Source organism: Lygodium microphyllum, chromosome 22 (assembly GCF_053477565.2).
Source record: "Lygodium microphyllum isolate KBCC chromosome 22, Lygodium_microphyllum_v1.1.10, whole genome shotgun sequence".
Taxonomy (NCBI): Eukaryota; Viridiplantae; Streptophyta; class Polypodiopsida; order Schizaeales; family Lygodiaceae; genus Lygodium; species Lygodium microphyllum.
In genome coordinates, this window is record NC_141156.1 from 103,559,208 (window position 1) to 103,578,638 (window position 19,431).

Consider the following 19,431-nt stretch of genomic DNA (forward strand, 5'->3'; position numbering starts at 1 on the left):
ACTGACATGGAAAGAAATCCTCCTCGGTGAAACAAACGGCCTCTCCCCCTCGTTGTGGACCTTGATACGTGGAATGTTTCTTTGGTCCATATGGCTTGTATGCAATGAAAATAGTATTTAATGGTAAAAATGTTGATTGGCTCCCTCAATTTAAAGTGGATCTTTGTTGGCAGCTTTAAAGAAATGCCCGAAAACTAGCAACGCATGACGTGCAGACCTCCATCAAACGTTCAGGTACCACATGCTTGAAAGAGGAAACAGAAGCTAAAATCAAGAGAGAGATTGTTGAATTGTCCCAGAGCATTATAAATATAGTAGCGACTAGGGACTACACCATCAAGATTCCTATCGATGTCCTCTCTACCTCGCTTGATTGGGGTTCACCGTCAACAATTTCACGGACCACTGGGAACCCCTCTACAATGGATAACACAATGGGGCAAATGACTAGTAACCTTCATGTCACCCAGGTCATATTAGATACTGATAATGGATATCCAGCTAAGCCTTAGACAAATGAACAAACGAGCTCACCTCACTTCATCCAATTAGAATAGCTCCATCAAATTTTGTTGTATAAGTTTTTGGCAAAGGGGTAGCCTTGTAAGGCTTGTAAGTCATGTGGCTCATAGATAGGGGTAGGATCCCCAATTGTACATACTTTTTTTTAAATATTTCACGTCTTCATCGAAAAAAAAAATCCCAGGGAAAAAAACGAAAAAAGAAAAGAAAAAGGAAAGCAGATTTTTTGAAATCGAGCTAAGAAGCATTTGAGTTCCATCGTACGCACAACTTTGAATATGAATTTTGGTTCGCTTGTTTTTCTTCCTCCATCATCATCAATCCCCCCCCCCCCCTTCTCCCTCTCTCTCTGTCTCTCTCTGTGTCCGTGCATCGCCTCTGTACATACCCACAGGAGGCATGCTTGGCCTTCTCTGATGGCCCTTCCTTGTTTCCTCTAACCCTAATTACTTGCCTCCTCCCTCCCTACTCCCGGGGGCGTCTTCCTTCTCTCCTGTCATTTTAGCACCTGTTTCCTTCCTCTTTCCTGCGTTTTTTCTTTCCCTTCTCCCCTCGCATTGCGGCGGTGCCAATCCCTGCTTTCTCAGTCGGTGGCATTGGCGCACCGGCAGTATTCTCTAAACATTTAAATGTAATCCCATCCTCCTCTGTACTTGTCGTCATCCAGCTCTGTAGCTTTGAGGAAACATGCCGCGATTCTGATTTCGTTTCTCTATCCAGATCGACTGAGTCTCTTCTGTTACGTGTGCCGCTGAGAACGTAAAGCTGAAGGAAAGAGGAGGAATGTCAGCCAGAAGGCCAAGAACTGGTGTGCGTAGGCTCGCCAAAGGCAGAGAAGGTTTGGTAGATCGTGATGAAGACACAGGGGAGAAAGGCAAACAGAAGGTGAGTTGGAGGTTGGAGTCACGGGTGTGTCAATTGTGTTGATTAAATGGGCTGAATGCTTGTTGTTAATCGTGGCACCACACGTTCATTGCACAGACCAATAATTTTTTCTGGGGACGTTGGAGCTGTCTTATGAATCCTAAGATCTAAGCAATGTCGAATGCTTGAGATACCTGGGGTTTGTGGGATGCCAATTTGACCTGACACGTAGCTTATTGCATTTGAGTTCCCAATAGAGGTCATATTGTCAGAATGTTGTGCTTTCAGGAAGCCTGGTAAGTTTAATGAGAAGATCCTTCAGAAAGAATGCTTGCTGTAATTCTTATTAAGGGTACTGTGATTGTCATTCTCCTGCCGGAGAAAAAAGCAAGGTTTTAAAGTCGAACGTGTGTCCCAACTGTGAGACAAACTCAGTTGTATCTCCCTTTGACAGATTTAGAACAAAACAGTCATCATAAAAATGAGCCAGTGCATACCACTTACTTTGGGTTTATATTCCTGGGCCAAAAAGCCAAGCACTTACTAAACTATCCCCATTTACAATGACAGTTCAATGATTGTGAGAGGAAGCTTTGAATCTGAATCCATCCAATCTGTCACTAAGATCCCCTCCCCTCTCCATATAAAAAGCTCGTGTGTGGGGGTGCTCCACTGAACCTGCAAAGTAGCTTGCCCATGAGTTTGAAGAGGTTTCTCCACGAGCAAACTCAAGATTGTGATTGAAGTAGAATATCTGGTCGGATATGAATCAGTCAAATCAAAGACCCAGCCAAGTACATATACTTGGTGACATCCATCAGTGCCTTTGAGGTGTGCTGGGAAAATTTGGAGCTTGGGTGTGTGAGACATGCAATTGCCTTGCAAGCAGTCATAAGAAAGGCTATCAACAATCGAGTTACATGTCTTTGCGGTGAGATGAAAATGCTCGTGGGCTTCTAAAATACATGCTCTAGGAGAAAGTGAAGAAGGCCTAGGTTCGTCATCTCAAACTCCTTGCTCAACATCTCTCTAGTGTGAGCAATGTGCTTAGTGTGACTTCTTACACGATTATGTCATGCACATTAAGAATGACAAAGGTCACGAACTCATCTAACAATTGAAGTAGAGGTTTGGATCATAAGTTGATCATTGGAAGCCAAGATGAAGAAAGAAGTGGTTAATCTGCTGATACCAAGCACAAGGTGCTTGCTTTAGTCCATAGAGCATGATAGAGGGCTCTCTACTAGTGATAAACTTGATCCTTTGATTGTGGGACATGGAAACCGTGGGTGCTCCACCTAAATCGCATCTAGTAGATTACCATTTAGGAAGGATGACTTTACATCTATTGGGTAAAGAGACGACCTTTGATGCGCAGCCAATGGCAAGACTTGTCAGAGTGCAGCTAATGCAGAAGCGTATGGACAAGACTGAAAGACAATAAACATGAGAAGAGAGAGAGAGAAAAGAGACAAATGAATGTGGAAATTTTCAGTCAATGAATGCTGAAATGAAGAAGGCAGATATACAAATGGGTTGTTGAAGTATCTCCTTGAGTCGGATTGTTGAAGTATCTCCTTGAGCTGATCTCTCTATCACCACCTAAATGACAAGTTGGCTGCCTAGTGGCAACAAATAGCATGAAAATTGCCAATAGAATAATTAGGGTGACCAGCAAACTGGTCAAGCAACTGATTGGCTACAATAAATGCTAAAAAGTGATGATCAGCTGCTGCCATACTACAATGTGGCATTGCCTTTGCCTCTTGAAAGGTGCCCACAACTAGTGATTGCTGGAAAATGCTTAAAAATTGACGAGAAATGCGTAATTGTGCCTGGGAGAACTAGTTGTACCAAATGTAGCTTGAGAATGTTGGTCTAGGGGATGACTAAATCTCCCAAATGAAATGATACTGTATCTCAATATGCTTCAACCTAGCATGAAACACAAGGTCTCGTGACAAAGCAATGCAACAGTCATTGTTGCAATGAAGTGTTGTAGGACTTGTTTGTGGACAGCCAAGCTCTCCTAGTAACCTTCCAAGCCACACTATCTCACGTGGTAGAAGATGCCGCTTTATACTCGGCCTTCGTAGAAGAAAGAGCAATTGTGGGTTGCTTTTTGTGACTCCACGAGATAATACTTGCACCCAAAGTAAAGCAATATCTTGTTGTTGGCACCTCCGTTGGTCAACATCTCTGCCCCAATTTGATTTCGTCCAGCCTATAAGAACCAAAGCCATATCGCCAAAACTTGTTGGATAATGAATACCAAGATCAGGGGTCCCCCTTGGAAACTGCAAAATCCTCATAGTAGCCTTCCAATGGACTAATGTGGGTTCACTTATGAATCTTGCAAGCAAACCTACAGGAAAGCACAAATCAAATTGAATGTTAAGGAGCCATATCAACGATGCAATCAATTACTTGTAGTGGTTGGCATTTGTCGTTGGTGAATTTGCATGGGCCATAGCCTTCTAGTTTTGATCCATAGAAGTAGAAATAGCCTTACATTCCTCCATCTCGAAGGTAGTCAAAAGCTCTTGGATATACTATTGTTGGGAGATGAAGATCCGCGTAGGAGTTTGCCAAATCTTATGACCTAAAAAGAAATGAAGAAGGCCCGTATTTGTCATCTAGAACACTTCATGTAGTGCATTCTTTGTTTGCTTGACCTTTTGGGCATGGTCACGTGTGAAGATGAGATCATCCACATAAAGTACAAACAATGAGTGTCCTCCAGTTGAGGTGTGGACATACAATTGGGGATCAGAAGAGGAATGTTGATACCCTAGCTTTTGTTGGAGGAACGAGTCTATCTTTTTGTTCCAAGTACGTGGATCTTGTTTGAAGCCGTAAATGCATACACGTGTCCATTGGATAAGGGGAAACTAGGAGGTTGCTCAACATAGATCTCCTCTTTCAACTCACCATTAAGGAAGGTAGACTATACATCAAGTTGAGTAACTCATTGATGGCCCCATTGTGAGCTGCAAAATCTTTGTTGGTGAAAATGATTCTAGTGCTTAGATGAGCAACAATATATATAGAAAGAGGATTAAACCCCAAATGTAGAAAATAAAGGTATAGTGATAGAGGACAGAGGGGAAGGGCTTTTAGGATTCTGAAAAATTATTTTGAAACTGAACCAGTTTGGGGTTGTGTTCCAAATTGGAGGGATGTCCCTTGTTATCCTTAACAAGGGGACAACTAAGGGACGTGCCTCCTTTTTAGGGATGAAAAAGATGATTGCTAGGGGACGATCTGTGACTGGGGGGATGCCTACAGAGTGGTTAAGAGGAGCGTCTCCTTTTATCAAGGTCGGAAAAGGGGACATCCAAGGGACAATTGGGTGGTCTTCACTTGCACACTTTCTCTAGCTTAGATAGATATGTTGACATATACACCACACACATGCGTGCATGTGTGCAAACATGTTGAGGTTTTACAGCTTTTTAAAGTCTAAAATACTCTTCCTTGTACACCATATTTAAAGATCAATTAATAAGTATATCACATTTTATATATTTTTCAAGATGTTGCTCCCAGCCCCTTGTTTCCATTCCTTGGTGGGTTTGGTTGTTCCCATCCTCATTCCTTGTTTGTGTTTCTCATTTGTGTTTCTTGTCCCATGTTTCTATGCATAAAAAACCTGGACTTGTTAAGTTGTTGGTTTGATATTAGAGAAATGTTACCCACACCATGGACTAACATTGTATAGTTGTTAACAATAGTGATTGATTCCCTTTTGTCTTTGATATCCCATAACCATTTTGTGTGGAGTTATATGGCTAGTAGCTCCAGTATCTGCCAACCAAGGCTTTAGTTTTGAAGATACCAGTGCCATCTGCTCCTTTGCATCACAAAGTAACAAATGTGGACTTTGTGGTTGGTGCCATAAAGGTGTAGTTGTATTGGATGCCTTTGTATCCTTTTAGGACACAAGTGAGAGTGCTTCTACCAACATTGATCCTTTGTATGGTTGCTCCTTTTGCAATGAGGACACCTCATGGAAAGATCCTTTCTTCTCTTTTATACCTTTACAAGCGCTTGCTTTCTTATCTTTTCCTTTTTGCTTCCTTCTTGATTGGAATGTGTAGTGAGGGCCTTAATGGTTGTCTTCAATCCAGCGGAGGTCTCTATGGCTAAGCCTCTTGCTCAAGCACTCAAGGAACAAACTCCTCACATGTCAGTTTCATAATGTGTTTGAGGTAAGCAAAGTAGTATAGAAGGTGTCATATGTGGGGAAGGAAGATGGATAATGATTGTGACTACCAAGTCCTTAGAGGCTAGAATCCAATAGTTGTAAGTCAACTTAAAATGAATTTGTTCCATCTTGTCGATGTGATCCCTCAAGGTAGGAGACTCAGAGGGTGACGTGTGTCCAAGTTGCATCCCCAATGTGAGTTGATGAGAGAAATTATGAACCTTATAGATATTCTTAAGCTTGGTCCACATTTGTGCTACAATAGGTAATTGAAACCGGCCTTCCTCTTTGAAGAGGGTGGTAATAACCTGATTAATTAATAATAACAAGCAATCAAAGCATGCAAATTGGAATGCACACTTTACTACTTAATTTTGGACAATTAACAACCTATTGGTGCCAAAATGGGTGCCTCTTGTGGTATTCCTTTCACTTGTATTGCTAAAGGTTCAAGTACATTGATTTCCTTCAATCTTCAATACATCTTGTTGTCCATAGCAATCAACAAGCCTTCAAACTAATTTGCCCCTTGGTTTGCTTGGGGATTGGCCTTTAATCTATTACTTGAATAACAAATTTTACTCCAAACTTAATGTTGCTTGGTTGGCCTCTTGAAATTCTTTGAAACCCCATATTTCAGTTGCTGAATTTCAAGTAGTAGGGCCTAAACTCTAAGTACTCTTCCTAGGGTGACTGGTAAACCCTAAATTTTGCTCTAAATTAGGGTTTAGTAGTAGAAATTCTTCAATTGCACCCTCTCGAGACTGAATTTGATTGAGATGTGGAGAAAGGCTGTGAATGTTAGCAGTCATGTTTGTCATGCCTTGTCATCTCTTGCCTATGAGCCTTAGTTTGAGTCAGACAAGGACTTTTGGAGCTCTGACAAGTTTGTCATGTGTTTTGTTTTGATAGGGAAGGGTACTCATTTTAGAGTGGCTTTCTGGGTGCATTTCTTTTGTTTGTCAGGTTCTAGTGTGTTTTCCATGGACAGTTTTGGCATTTTCCAAGCTTTCCATTCTTGTCGGACATCGTCCTTGCTAGTCGGATTCTTTGGTGGTCATTTGGCATTTTCTAGGCATTTATTATACCACGACCAACATTAAATGCTGGTATGCGAGTATTTATGGCATTTATTGCTATAGGTTGGCTAGTTTAGAGCACTTATGGCTATTTGTAGTTTGCTTATCCCACACTTGGTAGATTATCTCATTCAATTTTCTCTCTCCGACAGATGCGTTGTAAATAAATACTTTGACATAGAAACATAAACAGAAACTGTACGACAAAGCACGGACTAATAAAAGAACACAGTTAGGGTTAGGGTAACTCAGAGACAATGAATACAGTGAATGAATGAAGTGATATGACTACTGAATATACGATGCTCATGCAGCAAACACACCATGCAGTGAATGAATACTGTACCTCAAACTCTTGTATCTCAAGGATCAGGACAGGGGTAATGAGCTGGAGAGTGTGTCGTACTTTGAACGGATCATGAATCGCAGCAAGACAGCCTCTGGATGTCGAACACTAGCAAACGCAGCAGTGAGAAGTTGGATCTAATGCAGACAATAGTGAGGAGAGAGAAAGACTAAAAACGCAGGTAACAGGTGAGAGAAAGACTAAAAACACAGGTATGATAGCTTGCAGGAGAGAGAAAGACTAAAGACGCAGATTGTAGGAGAGGACTAAACACACAGGTAGGACAGTGTGTAGGAGAGAGAAAGACAAAATGCAGATTGCAGGAGAGAGAAATACTAAAAACGCAAGCAAGATAGCTTGCAAGAGAGAGAAAGACTAAAAACGCAAACTGTAGGATTGTGATGACATGGCAGGGTGTACGACAGTAGGCTTGCACAAGAACAAGAGTTACCTGGTTGGAATCAGCTCCAAATTGTGTGAAGAGGGTTGGAAATTAAGCGCCAATTGATGGAGACAGCAATGGACAGCTTCGGTTGAGATGTCCTTCGCGAACAGGGTGTGGGTAGCAAGCTGAAACACTTGAAATTTGCAAAAATGAGATTAAGGGCTGAATGGAGGGTAGCATGCGTATTTATAGAAAGTTTGGACCCTCCCAAGTGGGTTTGTGCTTATGGGACACAAACTCTCTAGGATCGCATTTCCATAACCTCTCGGTGTGATGTGTGGTGCGACATGAGGTGTCTAAAATGGAAATGTAAATGGTGCGAATGGAAGTGGAGAAGCAGGGGAATAATGTGGTGGGATGGGTGGGTTTTGAAAATGTGGTGTGTGAGGTGCAGATGCATTTTATTCATTTTTTTCATTTAATGATTGGAAATGAAAATGTGAAGATGATGATGCACCATGCAATGAAGAAAAAGGAACACCAAATTCATTCTGATTTTGTGAAGTAGACTAAAAAGGAGGAAGGTTAGAAGAAGAGGTACCTGGCTTTTCCTTATAATCCCCACGACATATATTAACATACAAGAATTGGTCCTCAAGAGGACCTTTTATATAGTCAACAGATTGAACTCTTTTTTCCACATGATCTCTATCAGAATATTGCAAAGAAGAAGAGGTAAAAGAAGAAAGAATGAAAGACAAATTTAAAGTACCTTGCACCGGAGTGGACGGAAGAGGATGAAAGAAAGGAACATACTTTGGGTCTTGTTGTCCAAGAGGGGGGCCCATCCGTGATGGAGGTCTTGACGGCCCTGCAACATTATTAGATTCACGCGCAACATCTCAAGAGAGAAATTCATGCATACCTTCATTTAGAAGCTTTTCTTGAAGGGCAATCCTTCGATTGAGCTCCTCAATGTTCTTTCGTCTAAAAGCTATGATCAGTTTATATTCTTTAGAGATCAGCTTGCTTAGCTTTTCTTCTATGTAATCAGAAGTGTCTTCCACCATGTCGGAATCTTATGGAGGAAGCTGATTGGCCCACTCTCGCTTGGTTCTCGGCATAGTTGGTTTTGGAGACTGAATCGGTGTTGTGTTCAAAGTCATTTGAACCTACTGCTGTTCTTGCTTCTTGTGTAGAGCTTTCAGATCAAAGGCCTAGGTTTCTCAGAGAGTACCAGACTTTAATACCATGTAAAGAAATACTCTGACACAGAAACATAAACAGAAGCTGTATGACAAAGCACAGACTGATAAAAGAACAGAGTTAGGGTTGGGGTAACTCAGAGACCGTGAACACAGTGAATGAATGAAGTGATATGACTATTGAATATACGATGCTCATGCAGCAAACACACTATGCAGTGAATGAATACTGTACCTCGAACTCTTGTATCTCAAGGATCAGGGCAGGGGTAATGAGTTGGAGAGTGTGTCGTACTCTGAACGGATTCCGAATAGCAACAAGGCAGCCCCTGGATATCGAACACCAGTAAACGCAACAGTGAGAAGCTGGATCTGATGCAGACAATAGTGAGGAGAGAGAAAGACTAAAAACGCAGGCAGTAGGTGAGAGACTAAAAACGTAGATTGCAGGATTGTGATGACGTGGCATGCTGTACGGTAGCAGGTTTGCACAAGAACAATAGTCACCTGGTTGGAATCAGCTTCAAATTGCGTGAAGAGGGTTGGAAATCAAGCGCCAACTGATGGAGATAGCAATGGATAGCTTTTGCAGCTGAGATATCATCCGCGAACGGGGTGTAGGCAGCAAGTTGAAACACTTGAAATTTGCAAATACGAGATTAAGGGCTGAATGGAGGGCAACATACGTATTTATAGGAAGTTTGGGCCCTCCCAAGTGGATTTGTGCTTATGGGACACAGAAACTCTTTAGGGTCGCGTTTCTTTTGAATAAACAAGGTTTCTTCATTAATTAAGCATGTTTTGGGGCTGTTTAAGGAAAGCTAATACATTTTTAGCTCAACATACACACTTCGACTTTGTTATCTTCCTTTGTCTCTAGTGTTGCTGTCATCATTAGCTTGATCTAGTGCCCTCACTTACGATGTGGGCTGTGTGTAGGGATTGATCAGTCCATCATCATTGTGTCAACATTCTTCTTTAGTCAGTGCAGTATTGTTCCCTTATCTTTTGCTTCCTCTCTCTCTCTCTCTCTGTGCTTCTCTCTATGTTTGTGCTTCTCTTCTGTTGTGCACTCTCACATGGTATTATCGCCTAAGTGAGGACATAGTTTGGAGATTTATTGCAAAAGAGTAGGTTTTTATCATGAAGGAGCAGTCCAGATTTACAAATTGCAAAATTTGAGCTTGCGTTTATTGCATTTATAGCCCGAATAGGTGGTTCACTACTCATTTTCACCCCTAAGTAGCCAAGTGATAGTCTCAAGGGACTAGGCGGTAGCTTTTTTGCATTAGGCGGCATCAACTTTTGTGTTTTGCCCAAAATGCAAATTTTACATTTTTTGTAGGTGTCCATTTCTTGGTGCAAGCGTCAACATATTTTTGTAGGCGACAGCTTTCTTGGCCTTGGCAATGGCTTTTGTTGTGGGGGTGAAAATATTTTGTGTAGGTGACAGCTTCCTGGTGATAGGCAATAGTTGTTTCTTTGTCCCTCGCAGCTTTTTGGGAGATTGCAGGTTTGAAGATATCTTATCACTAGTTCTTTGTTGATTCAAAGGATGAGGTCTCTATTCTTTCTTTTGAGAGATAGAGAGATTTTCGTGCTAGTTCACACGACAAATGAAGGTCTGCTAGCTTATTTGTACGGGATTCCTCTTCTCCTCGTTCTCTCCATGTTCCATAGAAGGTGCGTTTAGTTGGCCTTTGTATGCCATTCATTGCACCCTCGATACACATGCCAATACTCTCTTCTTTGCCCAAAGAAGATCGGCTTGATGGTTTCAACTACTTGCTTTGGTCGTGTAAAGTGGAGTGTATTCTTGATACCTTCGATCTTTGGGAGTTTGTTACCCACTCTATTTCTCATCCAGTTGAGGATCCCACAATTGGATCATCGATAGATTGTGCATGCGAAGAAATGCTCTAAAACAAAAAGCATGAAACCAACCGTATGGCAAAGCACAAACTGATAAACTCAAAACACAATTTGGGTTAGGGTTAGCGTAACTAAGAGACAGTGAACACAATAAATAATAAAGTGAATGAATAATGATGGGATGTGTATCTATTTATAGAAAGTTTGGGGCACCCAAATTAGGGTTTTGCATGTGGGACACGGTAGCTCTCTAGGATTGCGTTTCTCTTAAAAATAAGAGGTTTTTTAAATTAATGAAGCATGTTTTGGGATTGCTTAAATATGCTAATGCATTTTTAGCTCAACATCCTCTCTTAGGCCCAAAAGTGAGCCATGAGAAATAAGCCCTTGAGATATATTTTCGTTTATCCCAAGAAAGTAGCCATGGCATCGAGCAAAGGGTGCATGACAGTTGCCTAGTGGCCTATCAAGACTACAGAGGTGATGGTTATCTTACCAAGGGAGCCCAAGTGTTCACCTTAGAGAGGCCATAACATCGGACCAAGGGTGCTTGTTGGCTGCCTAGGGACCTACCAAGTCTTGCAAAGGTGAATGGAATCTGCAATGGACTTTTTGATTTTTTTTTTTTTGGTTATTTTGGTTATTTTGAGTGTTTTTATGTGACTTGTTCAAGTGATTTAGTATTAATTGATAGTTTTGAATCAATTTGTGTCGTATTGACTTGATGCATGGGGTAATGCAAAAGGAAATGCAAATATTCATGCTACTTGCCCAAGCGCTCTTTTATAATCATGTCATCCTGACAGTGCGGATGAAGTTACAATATGTTATTAAGTACAATTAAAAAGAATAATAAAATGTTTGACATGTCGAAAGCTAAACTGTAAACATTATCACTATCATTGATCAAGAGAAGGAAATTGCCCCCTCTCAAAGTGGAAGTAGAAGTAAGAGGGTACCCTCTCCCTATCAATTTGAAGTAGAGGAGGATGTACCCAAGCTGATCTGTGGTAGAAGATATCATAAAACTAGTCGGTTAATTACCGCCTTGGTCAAAATATTAGCAAAGTTGTTGCTTGTTAGCATAAACTCTAGGCGAATGGTTTCTAGCTCAACTTGCTCTCTAGTGAAATGGTAATGAACTGCCATGTGCTGTGTCTGAGGGGAGATGATAGGATTGCTTGCAAGGGCAATGGTACTTTGGTTGTTGCAATAGGCAATTGTAGGCAACTCACAAGGAAATTGTAATGCAACTAGTGTCTTAAATAGATGGCCTCCATAGTTCCATAAAAAAGAGCTCGATACTCTACCTTGGCTATGGAAGTTGCCACCGTCTCCTGCTTATGGCTGGCCCTAGAGATAGGTGCTGTGCCCAAGGTGTAGAGGTAGCTGCCACGAGAACGCCAGGTGTTAGGATCTCTCGCCTAGTCAGAATCAGTGTACCCTTGTAAGCATAAACCATGACTATAAGTTAGTTTAAAATTATAGGGGCACCTTAAATATCTTAACACACGAACCCAAGCAGTCTAATGAGACATTCTAGGTGAATCAAAATATTGACTAAGCAAACTAATTGTTGAGAGTGTGAGATTTGCCCTATGAATTAATGAGAGTAATTTCCCTACAATAGAATGACAGATATAAGCATCAAAAGGCTGACCCAAGGTATCCTTGTGCAGATGGATAGTGGGTGTCAAAAGATAACGTACCAGCGAGACAGTAGGGTTTGCGAGGAGGAACACGGAGTGAACTCGGCAAACATGGAGAAGAGAAGAGAAGAGAGAAGAAACTCTGATGAATGGAATGATGATGGTCTGAATCATGGAGTGAATGTGATACAAGGGAACAAGGGTGCCATAGCACAAGGAAGATGATGAAGACATCTACGAACCACGAACCACAATGTCCTCCTAAAGGGGTGTGAGAGTAGTGGAGAGGTTGGAGAGGAGGTGACGGATTGAATGAATCGACCGTAAGGAATGAATGAGAGAGTGGCCTATAAATAGGCACAGTTAGTCTAGGATGGTGCTCCTTTTTGGGGTTGCAAACCCTAAATGCAAAATGCAGAAATGTAAAAACGCAAATTGCGGGTGAAGGGTTTCTCAACACCCCCTTTTAGGCCCAAAAAGGGAAACAAGAGAATAGTGAGGTGGAGATGCAATGCTACATGCTGAAGAATGCTCATGCAGCAAGTGCCACTTGAACAGTGTCCCTCGTAGGAAAATTGTTCCCTTGCCCAAGCACCCTAGTACAAAGATGATGAAAACATGCAATGCATAGGAGGAATGTGGAACTTTGTGTGGTGCCAAGAACCATAAGGATATGCTCGTACTTGATCTCGGGAGGTGGCTCCGTGCTAACCAAGTGACCAAGGCAAGAAGAGAAGAGGAGGAAGAAGATGTAGAGGATCCCTAAGATCCAAGATTTCCATCGAAAAGGGAACTTGCAGTAAAGAACAGTAGACAATGAACTGGAGAACCCAAAACTCAACCTCGAGAGAGAAGCCACTAGCTCCGTGCATCCATGCTGGAAGGAATACGAAGGTCTCGTCACCAAGTCGCGGCTGAACCTCCGAGGTCCCAATCTAGGTGGTACTTGAAGATCTTGGGTATTAGTAGAAGAGATGATTGGTCGAAGACAACCACCCCAAGAAAGTAGAGGATGGGTGAAGAACTTCATGTGGAGTAGGTTTCCCCTTTGAGGTGGGAGGTGGAGGGGTCCCCGCTGAAGTCGAAGAAGTAGATGCCCCCTCTGAGGGCAAAGAAATAACATCCCCCTTTGAAGTAGATAGGGAATCCAAAAACTCATGGATCACGGACTCCGAAATGTCTGATGATGAAGGAAAACTCCGAAATGTCTGATGACGAAGGAAATGCCGCTGGTTGTGTTGAAGAAGGTATCTGGGGTGCCAAAGAGCTCCCAGAGGTAGCCTCTCGAACTTGAGTAGTCGAGGGTGGGGAAGAGTGGGGCTTAGAATGAGTAAGAGGTGGGCAACAATTGCTGTCTCTTAGTGGAGCGGATTGGGTAGCGGAAGAAGAGGAAGGAGTCAAGCAACCACTGTCTCTTGCAGAAGCGGACTGATGAGGAGACGGTATCAAACAATCACTCTCTCTTGATGGAGTGGACTATAGATCCGCAGGTTGTGGAAGCCATTGTACTTGAAAATAAGTGGGAGAAGACTGCCGTTGGCATTGCGACGATCTCTAAGAGGTCATAGTGCCAATCGATCCTCCATGTGCTCGAAAGGACTTAGTGCGCATCGGATGCATCTTATTGCCTTGAGCATAGTTCTTTGATAGCCAATGCAAAACGTTCTCTGTGGCCCAAAAAGGAGAGGTGGCACAAGGAGTGCCTGGTGGAAGACGCATATACTCCGGGGGGTGGGGAGCAAAGGTCGAAGTTGGCAAGCATCGGTGGTGTGTCTGGTGATGCCACAGTAGGAGCACCCAGTAGTTTGGTCATCTGTTGGTAAAGAAGCCATGGATACCAGTGTGCCTTGCTGAAGAAGGAAGAGGTCAACCACCATGAACCACGAACCGCAATATCCGCCTCAAGGAGTGTGAGGGTAGTGTGAAGCACGAATGGCAATGTTCGCCTCAAAGGGTGGGAGGGTAGTGGAAGGGCTGGAAGTGATCTGCTAGTGGGAGGAGGATGCGACTAGCAGTAAGAGGTTGCAACCAGTAGAAAAACGCAGGTGAGGAGAGAGAAAGATTAAAAACGCAAGCAAGACAGCTTGTAGGAGAGAGAGACTAAAAACGCAGGTAGGATAGCTTGCAAGAGAGAGAAAGACTAAAAACGTAGGTAGCAAGTGAGTGAAAGACTAAAAACGCAAGCAGGGCAGCTTGCAGGAGAGAGAAAGACTAAAAATGCAGGAAAAAAAACAGCAGCAATAGTCAATATGCTGAAATCAGCTCTGAATAGTGTGTGATAGGCTGGAAACAGGTGCGAGACTGTTCTAGACAGCAATGGCCAGCTTGGACCGTGATGTCCTCCGCGTTTGGGGTGTGGGCAGCAAGCTGAAATACCTGAAATCTACAAAAACGAGATTGTTTTCTGAATGGAGAGTGATCAGTAACTGTCACTGTGCTGTAAACAGTTGCAAACTGGGGGTGGAAGGCTGGAAACAGGCGCCAGACTGTAGATGACAGCAATGGACAGCTGAGATTGTGATGTCCTCTGCGAAAGGGGTGTGGGCAGCAAGCTGAAAACACTTGAAACCGGCAAAAATGAGTTTTTGATGCAGTCGAAGAAAAAGAGAAGTGGATGTGAATGTGCCACCGGTCTTTGCCTTCATTGGAGTGGAGGATCTTTGCCGTTGTTTGAGTAGATCCAATTCTGATACCATGTCAAAAGATGATGTACTAGCGAGACAATAGGGTTTGTGGGGAGGAACACGGAGTGAACTTGGGAAACATGGAGAAGAGAAGAGAAGAGAGATGAAACTTTGATGAATGGAATGATGAAGATCTGAATCATGGGGTGAATGTGATACAAGGGAACAAGGGTGTCGTAGCACAAGGAAGATGATAAAGATAGCCACGAACCACGAACCGCAATGTCCTCCTGAAGGGGTGTGAGAGTAGTGGAGAGGTTGGAGAGAAGAGGTGATCGACTGAATGAATCAACCGTAAGGAATGAATGAGAGAGTGGCCTATAAATAGACACAATCAGTCTAGGATGGCGCCCCTTTTTGGGGCCGCAAACCCTAAACACAAAATGCAGAAACGCAAAAAACGCAAACTGTGGGTGAAGGGTTTCTCAATAGTGGGATCGAGAGAATAGCCTAGAAAAATTAAGATATCAGCTGGAGGGGTGAGCTTTCCTATCTTCTCATTAGGAGTGTGCGTATAAGCACGAGAATGCCTCGTACGAAGTCTTTCTAGGGATTGCCACAATCGACATTGGTTGAGGATATACATTGAAGTGTTAACAGCCTCGAGCTAAAGGCACTGAAGGAGTTTTGTTGTGAATAGTAGAGTGTGCCATATTTAGGACACAACCAATTTGGCCGTTGGTTAGCTCGGTGATTGGTCTTCAATTTGGTTCTTGGATGACAAATTCTACTCCAAACTTAATGTTGCTTGGCTGGCCTCTTGAAATTCTTTGAAATCCTCATATTTTACCTTTGAGTTTCAAGTACTAGGCCTTGAACTCTGAGCACTCTTCCTAGGGTGATTGGTAAACCCTAATTTCTAATGTAGACTAGGGTTTAGTAGCAGAAATTCCTCAATTGCATCCTCTTGGGACTGATTTGGGCTGATTCAATATTTCACATCCTTGTGATGGTAACTCTTTTAGATGAAGCAACATATTGCCAATACAATTAAGCAAGAAGAATCTCAAGGCTCTAGCATTGACCTTGCCCCATAAATCAGCCCAATCTTTAGAACAAGACATCTTGAAAGTATATGGGCTGTTCTTCTACAAGACTGTTAGAAGGTTACATCTTGATGCATAAAAGCATTGTTTAATATCTATACACAAACCTATTGAGGTATAAGAATACGAGATGTTATATGCCCTTTACCATGATGAAATATGGTCGATATGTGTCTAGACCATGATGAAATATGGTTTGCATATTCAATATATATGTTGGGATTATGTATCTAGAATGCTTTTATGTTACACAAATTGAACTTGACTCAAACTATTTGAACCACTTAATTTTTTCTACACTTCTCTTTTTTCTAGTGTGATCAGACCACAAACACAGCAATTTGAAGGTGTAAAATAGTAGGGAAGACAATGTTTTGATACAAGTGCGGTAATAGGATGGCTGTAGACAGATGGGAGTAGGGCAAATGCAGCTCCTATAGTTGGCTGATAGTAGATCATAGCTTCTATTACAAAGAGAAGGCTTCAGGTTCATGCAGTGGTCTTTCAGGCTGGTGAGAGGGTATGCATTGCAGAAAACACAGGGGCAAGCTTTGTTGTTGGTTATGGCAATCACATGATGGCAAGTGCAAATGGTAGACAAGAACACTGAAGAACAATAGTAAGGTCAGGAGAACTCATACCAATGAAGAAGAAGGTTGATACATGAACAATTGTTGCACATGCTACCACATGTAGTTGCAGTGAGGTTGCTAGGACAATGGAGGTGAGAGACATAGAAAGTTGACATAAGCCACCTAAAATTGCCACTTATCATATTTTAAAGTCTTAAGACAGTCTTGTAAAGCATCAAATCAATTAATATGAGATTTGTGAATATTCAAAGGAACAACTAGCTCAAAATGCTCTATAAAAGGGACTTAGGATGTTAGTGTCACTTTCATTCCTTGTCCCACTTCATGTCACCGGTCTCCAACCTCTCCCTACCACCTCATGTATTGTCAACTTCTCTTATCTATCACATCATCATCGTGTTCCCCTCTCTAATGATTTGCTACTTGTCATGCTAGTGCTATGTTGCTCTACACCATCCGTGAAACATCTATATACAAGACATGACACAAACCATATTTGTGACAAAGAACATAGGAGAAATGGACATCAGACTCACCTCCTACTAGCCATAGAGCCAAACAGGCCCATCCTTGAGCTTTGGAGGTAGTAGCAAACTAGGTCATGAGTTACGACCATGCCCTAAGAATTGGCGTTCCATCCCACCAGTCCACACCGTCTCAATGTATAGATGTGTTGGCCTGTGGGTCAAGAGTCCAAGAATGGTGATCGCACAATGACGTGGCATAGTAGGATCTTGCATCCTCTTAATAGGACTCAATTGCCCTAACCTTGAAGTGCCCTTAGTACATTTACTTTGAGTCACTTCATGACTATTGTGACCAATGCTACCAGGACATATCTAGATGTCTAAGGTTTTGTACAATCTAGAAGTTGTAACTTGCATCTCTAGCCCCTTTTTGAAGGTGCATTCTCACTCTCACCGCTTTCATATTATCACAAGGATGTGAAATTTTATTGATTTGCTAAGCATTTGATTAAAAGTTAATCTAATGTGCAATGTGACTTGCACACGTGAGATGCTAGTTAATTATTTCATAGTGTGGGGCCTAGGTCCCCCAAATATCAATTGGTACCAAAGGTAAAAGTTGTATTAAGTTATGAGTGATAGGTACTAGGTGGTACCTGATGGGGATTGGTGAATTGATGCACTAGAAATCTTTTCACAAAGGACAACATTGTTTGACACTCCTTTTGCCTGTATCCACAAGAGAGACTGCTAGTGTTGGACAATCTTTGCTCCTTGAGCACTTCATTGTATTTCTCCCTCGTTCATTCATAATTCATTGCAGCTTTCAATCTTCATTCTCCTCTTCTTTATTTGTGTTCTTTTCCAAGTTCATTGTGCTAGTCATGTTTGTACACTCTTGTGTTTTCTGTGTATATCCTCTCATGATATGAGAGTTTATGCTCTTGGAAAGAGTATCCTAAGCTATTTTGTGAGCGTTGGGTTGTGCAAAAGTCATTGAATGCGTTTGCGTTTGTGTTTGGTGTTTTTGGTTAATGTTTTGTCTTGTAGGAATGACACACTTTGACTCGTAATATCTTAGTCACTGTCACTTGGGGTGGTTTGCTTTGATATATGTGGATTAATGTGAAGGAGAAGGGTTTTTTTTTTCTCTCTTTATTTATCATGCCTTGGGAGGGTGACAGTACGGAATTTCAAGATATGTCAAGAGAAAGTATCAATCCTTGAGGCCCAACTCTTTTGAGTTCTTCTCTTCACATTGCTTTTTGAAAAGGTACATCTCAATCATGACAATTGGCTACGGAGGATGGTCACCTCTTAGCTAGGGAATAACAATTAGCAAACCATCTCAGCTCAACAATGGCTGGTAATTCAATGTGTTCATCTTAGCTAGGCCAAATGGCAAGTTTGTATATTGCAACCAGCCTTCCTTCCATGGATGGGTGGTAAATCCTTGATTACAACATAATACATCAGCAAATAATTAGTGCAAATCTGAAAATACAAATTTACCTATTGATATTGAACAATGCACACCCGATTGGCTCCAAAATTGGTGCCCCTTTCGGTATTTCTTTAGCTTTATTGAAGAAGAAATTGATTTACAATGGGATTCTCCCAATTCCTTTCGGTATTCTAACTCCCCTTGCTGTGATGAATCACCAGCAAGTCTTTAATCCGATTTGCCCCTTTTTTTGGGCAATCAATTGGCCTTTACTTGCTTTGATGGAGATGAAAAATGCCCCAAATTCAATTATTTGCTGGTCCCTCCACTTGAATAGGCTAAAAACAGCTTCAGCCCTGTTGAATCCAAGACTTGGAGCTTCCAATCTCCAGTACGTTTCTCGAGGCTGTTGCTAAACCCTAATTTCTATTGCAAATTAGGGTTTACAGCAGAGAAGTCTGAAATTTCTCAGCCTCCAAGGGTCCAAATGCTGAGATCTTCGGAGCAAGGTTGTGAAATGGTTGGTAGATGAGATGGAAAGCTGTAGGAGAAAATTTAGAGTTTTGTTGTGAAGAATGATTGAAAATCTGTCAAATGCAGCTGCTGCCTTGCCACAACAGCTTGTAGATGCAAAGACCTGAAGAAAATCAGTCATTTACTATTGCTACCTTGTCTCAACAGCCTATAGATGGTGTCTCCTGCTGTTGATTGGTCTTCTCCTACCCTTGGCAACCTCAGAAGTCCTCCATTGGTTGCAAATCAGACCAACAGTCTTTCCTCCCTTTCTCTTGTGGATTGAATTTTTAAAAATGCTTCTCTCCAGTCTCTAAAAACGTTTTTCAGTCTTGTATGGGCATTTTTGGCAAGTGGTAGCCTTCCCAAATGGTTTTTCCAGCATTTTTCATAATTAAATATTAATTTTCAATCTTTAAATACTGAAAATTAATCTATTAATTATTTCAATGCCCTGAAAATAAATTTGATAGGCCAATGATTAAATTGGCTAGGCAACTTCCATTCCCAAGTGTCTCTGTGTCATCTTTGACCATCAGATTGGCGTTAGGTACT

At 41.9% G+C, this 19,431-nt stretch overlaps 1 protein-coding gene across 4 annotated transcripts in view; it reads left to right on the forward strand.

Moving 5' to 3' along the window:
- Positions 1-853: 853 nt before the first annotated feature.
- Positions 854-19,431, forward strand: part of LOC148017457 (protein ALWAYS EARLY 3-like) — a 94,377-nt gene continuing 75,799 nt past the window's right edge. For all 4 annotated transcript variants that reach the window (XM_087663554.1, XM_087663555.1, XM_087663557.1 and 1 more), the window contains exons 1-2: positions 854-1,153; positions 1,243-1,407. In XM_087663554.1, coding sequence (XP_087519680.1) covers positions 1,306-1,407 — 102 coding nt within the window. In that variant the 5' untranslated portion in view covers positions 854-1,153; positions 1,243-1,305. The remainder of the gene's footprint in view (positions 1,154-1,242; positions 1,408-19,431) is intronic.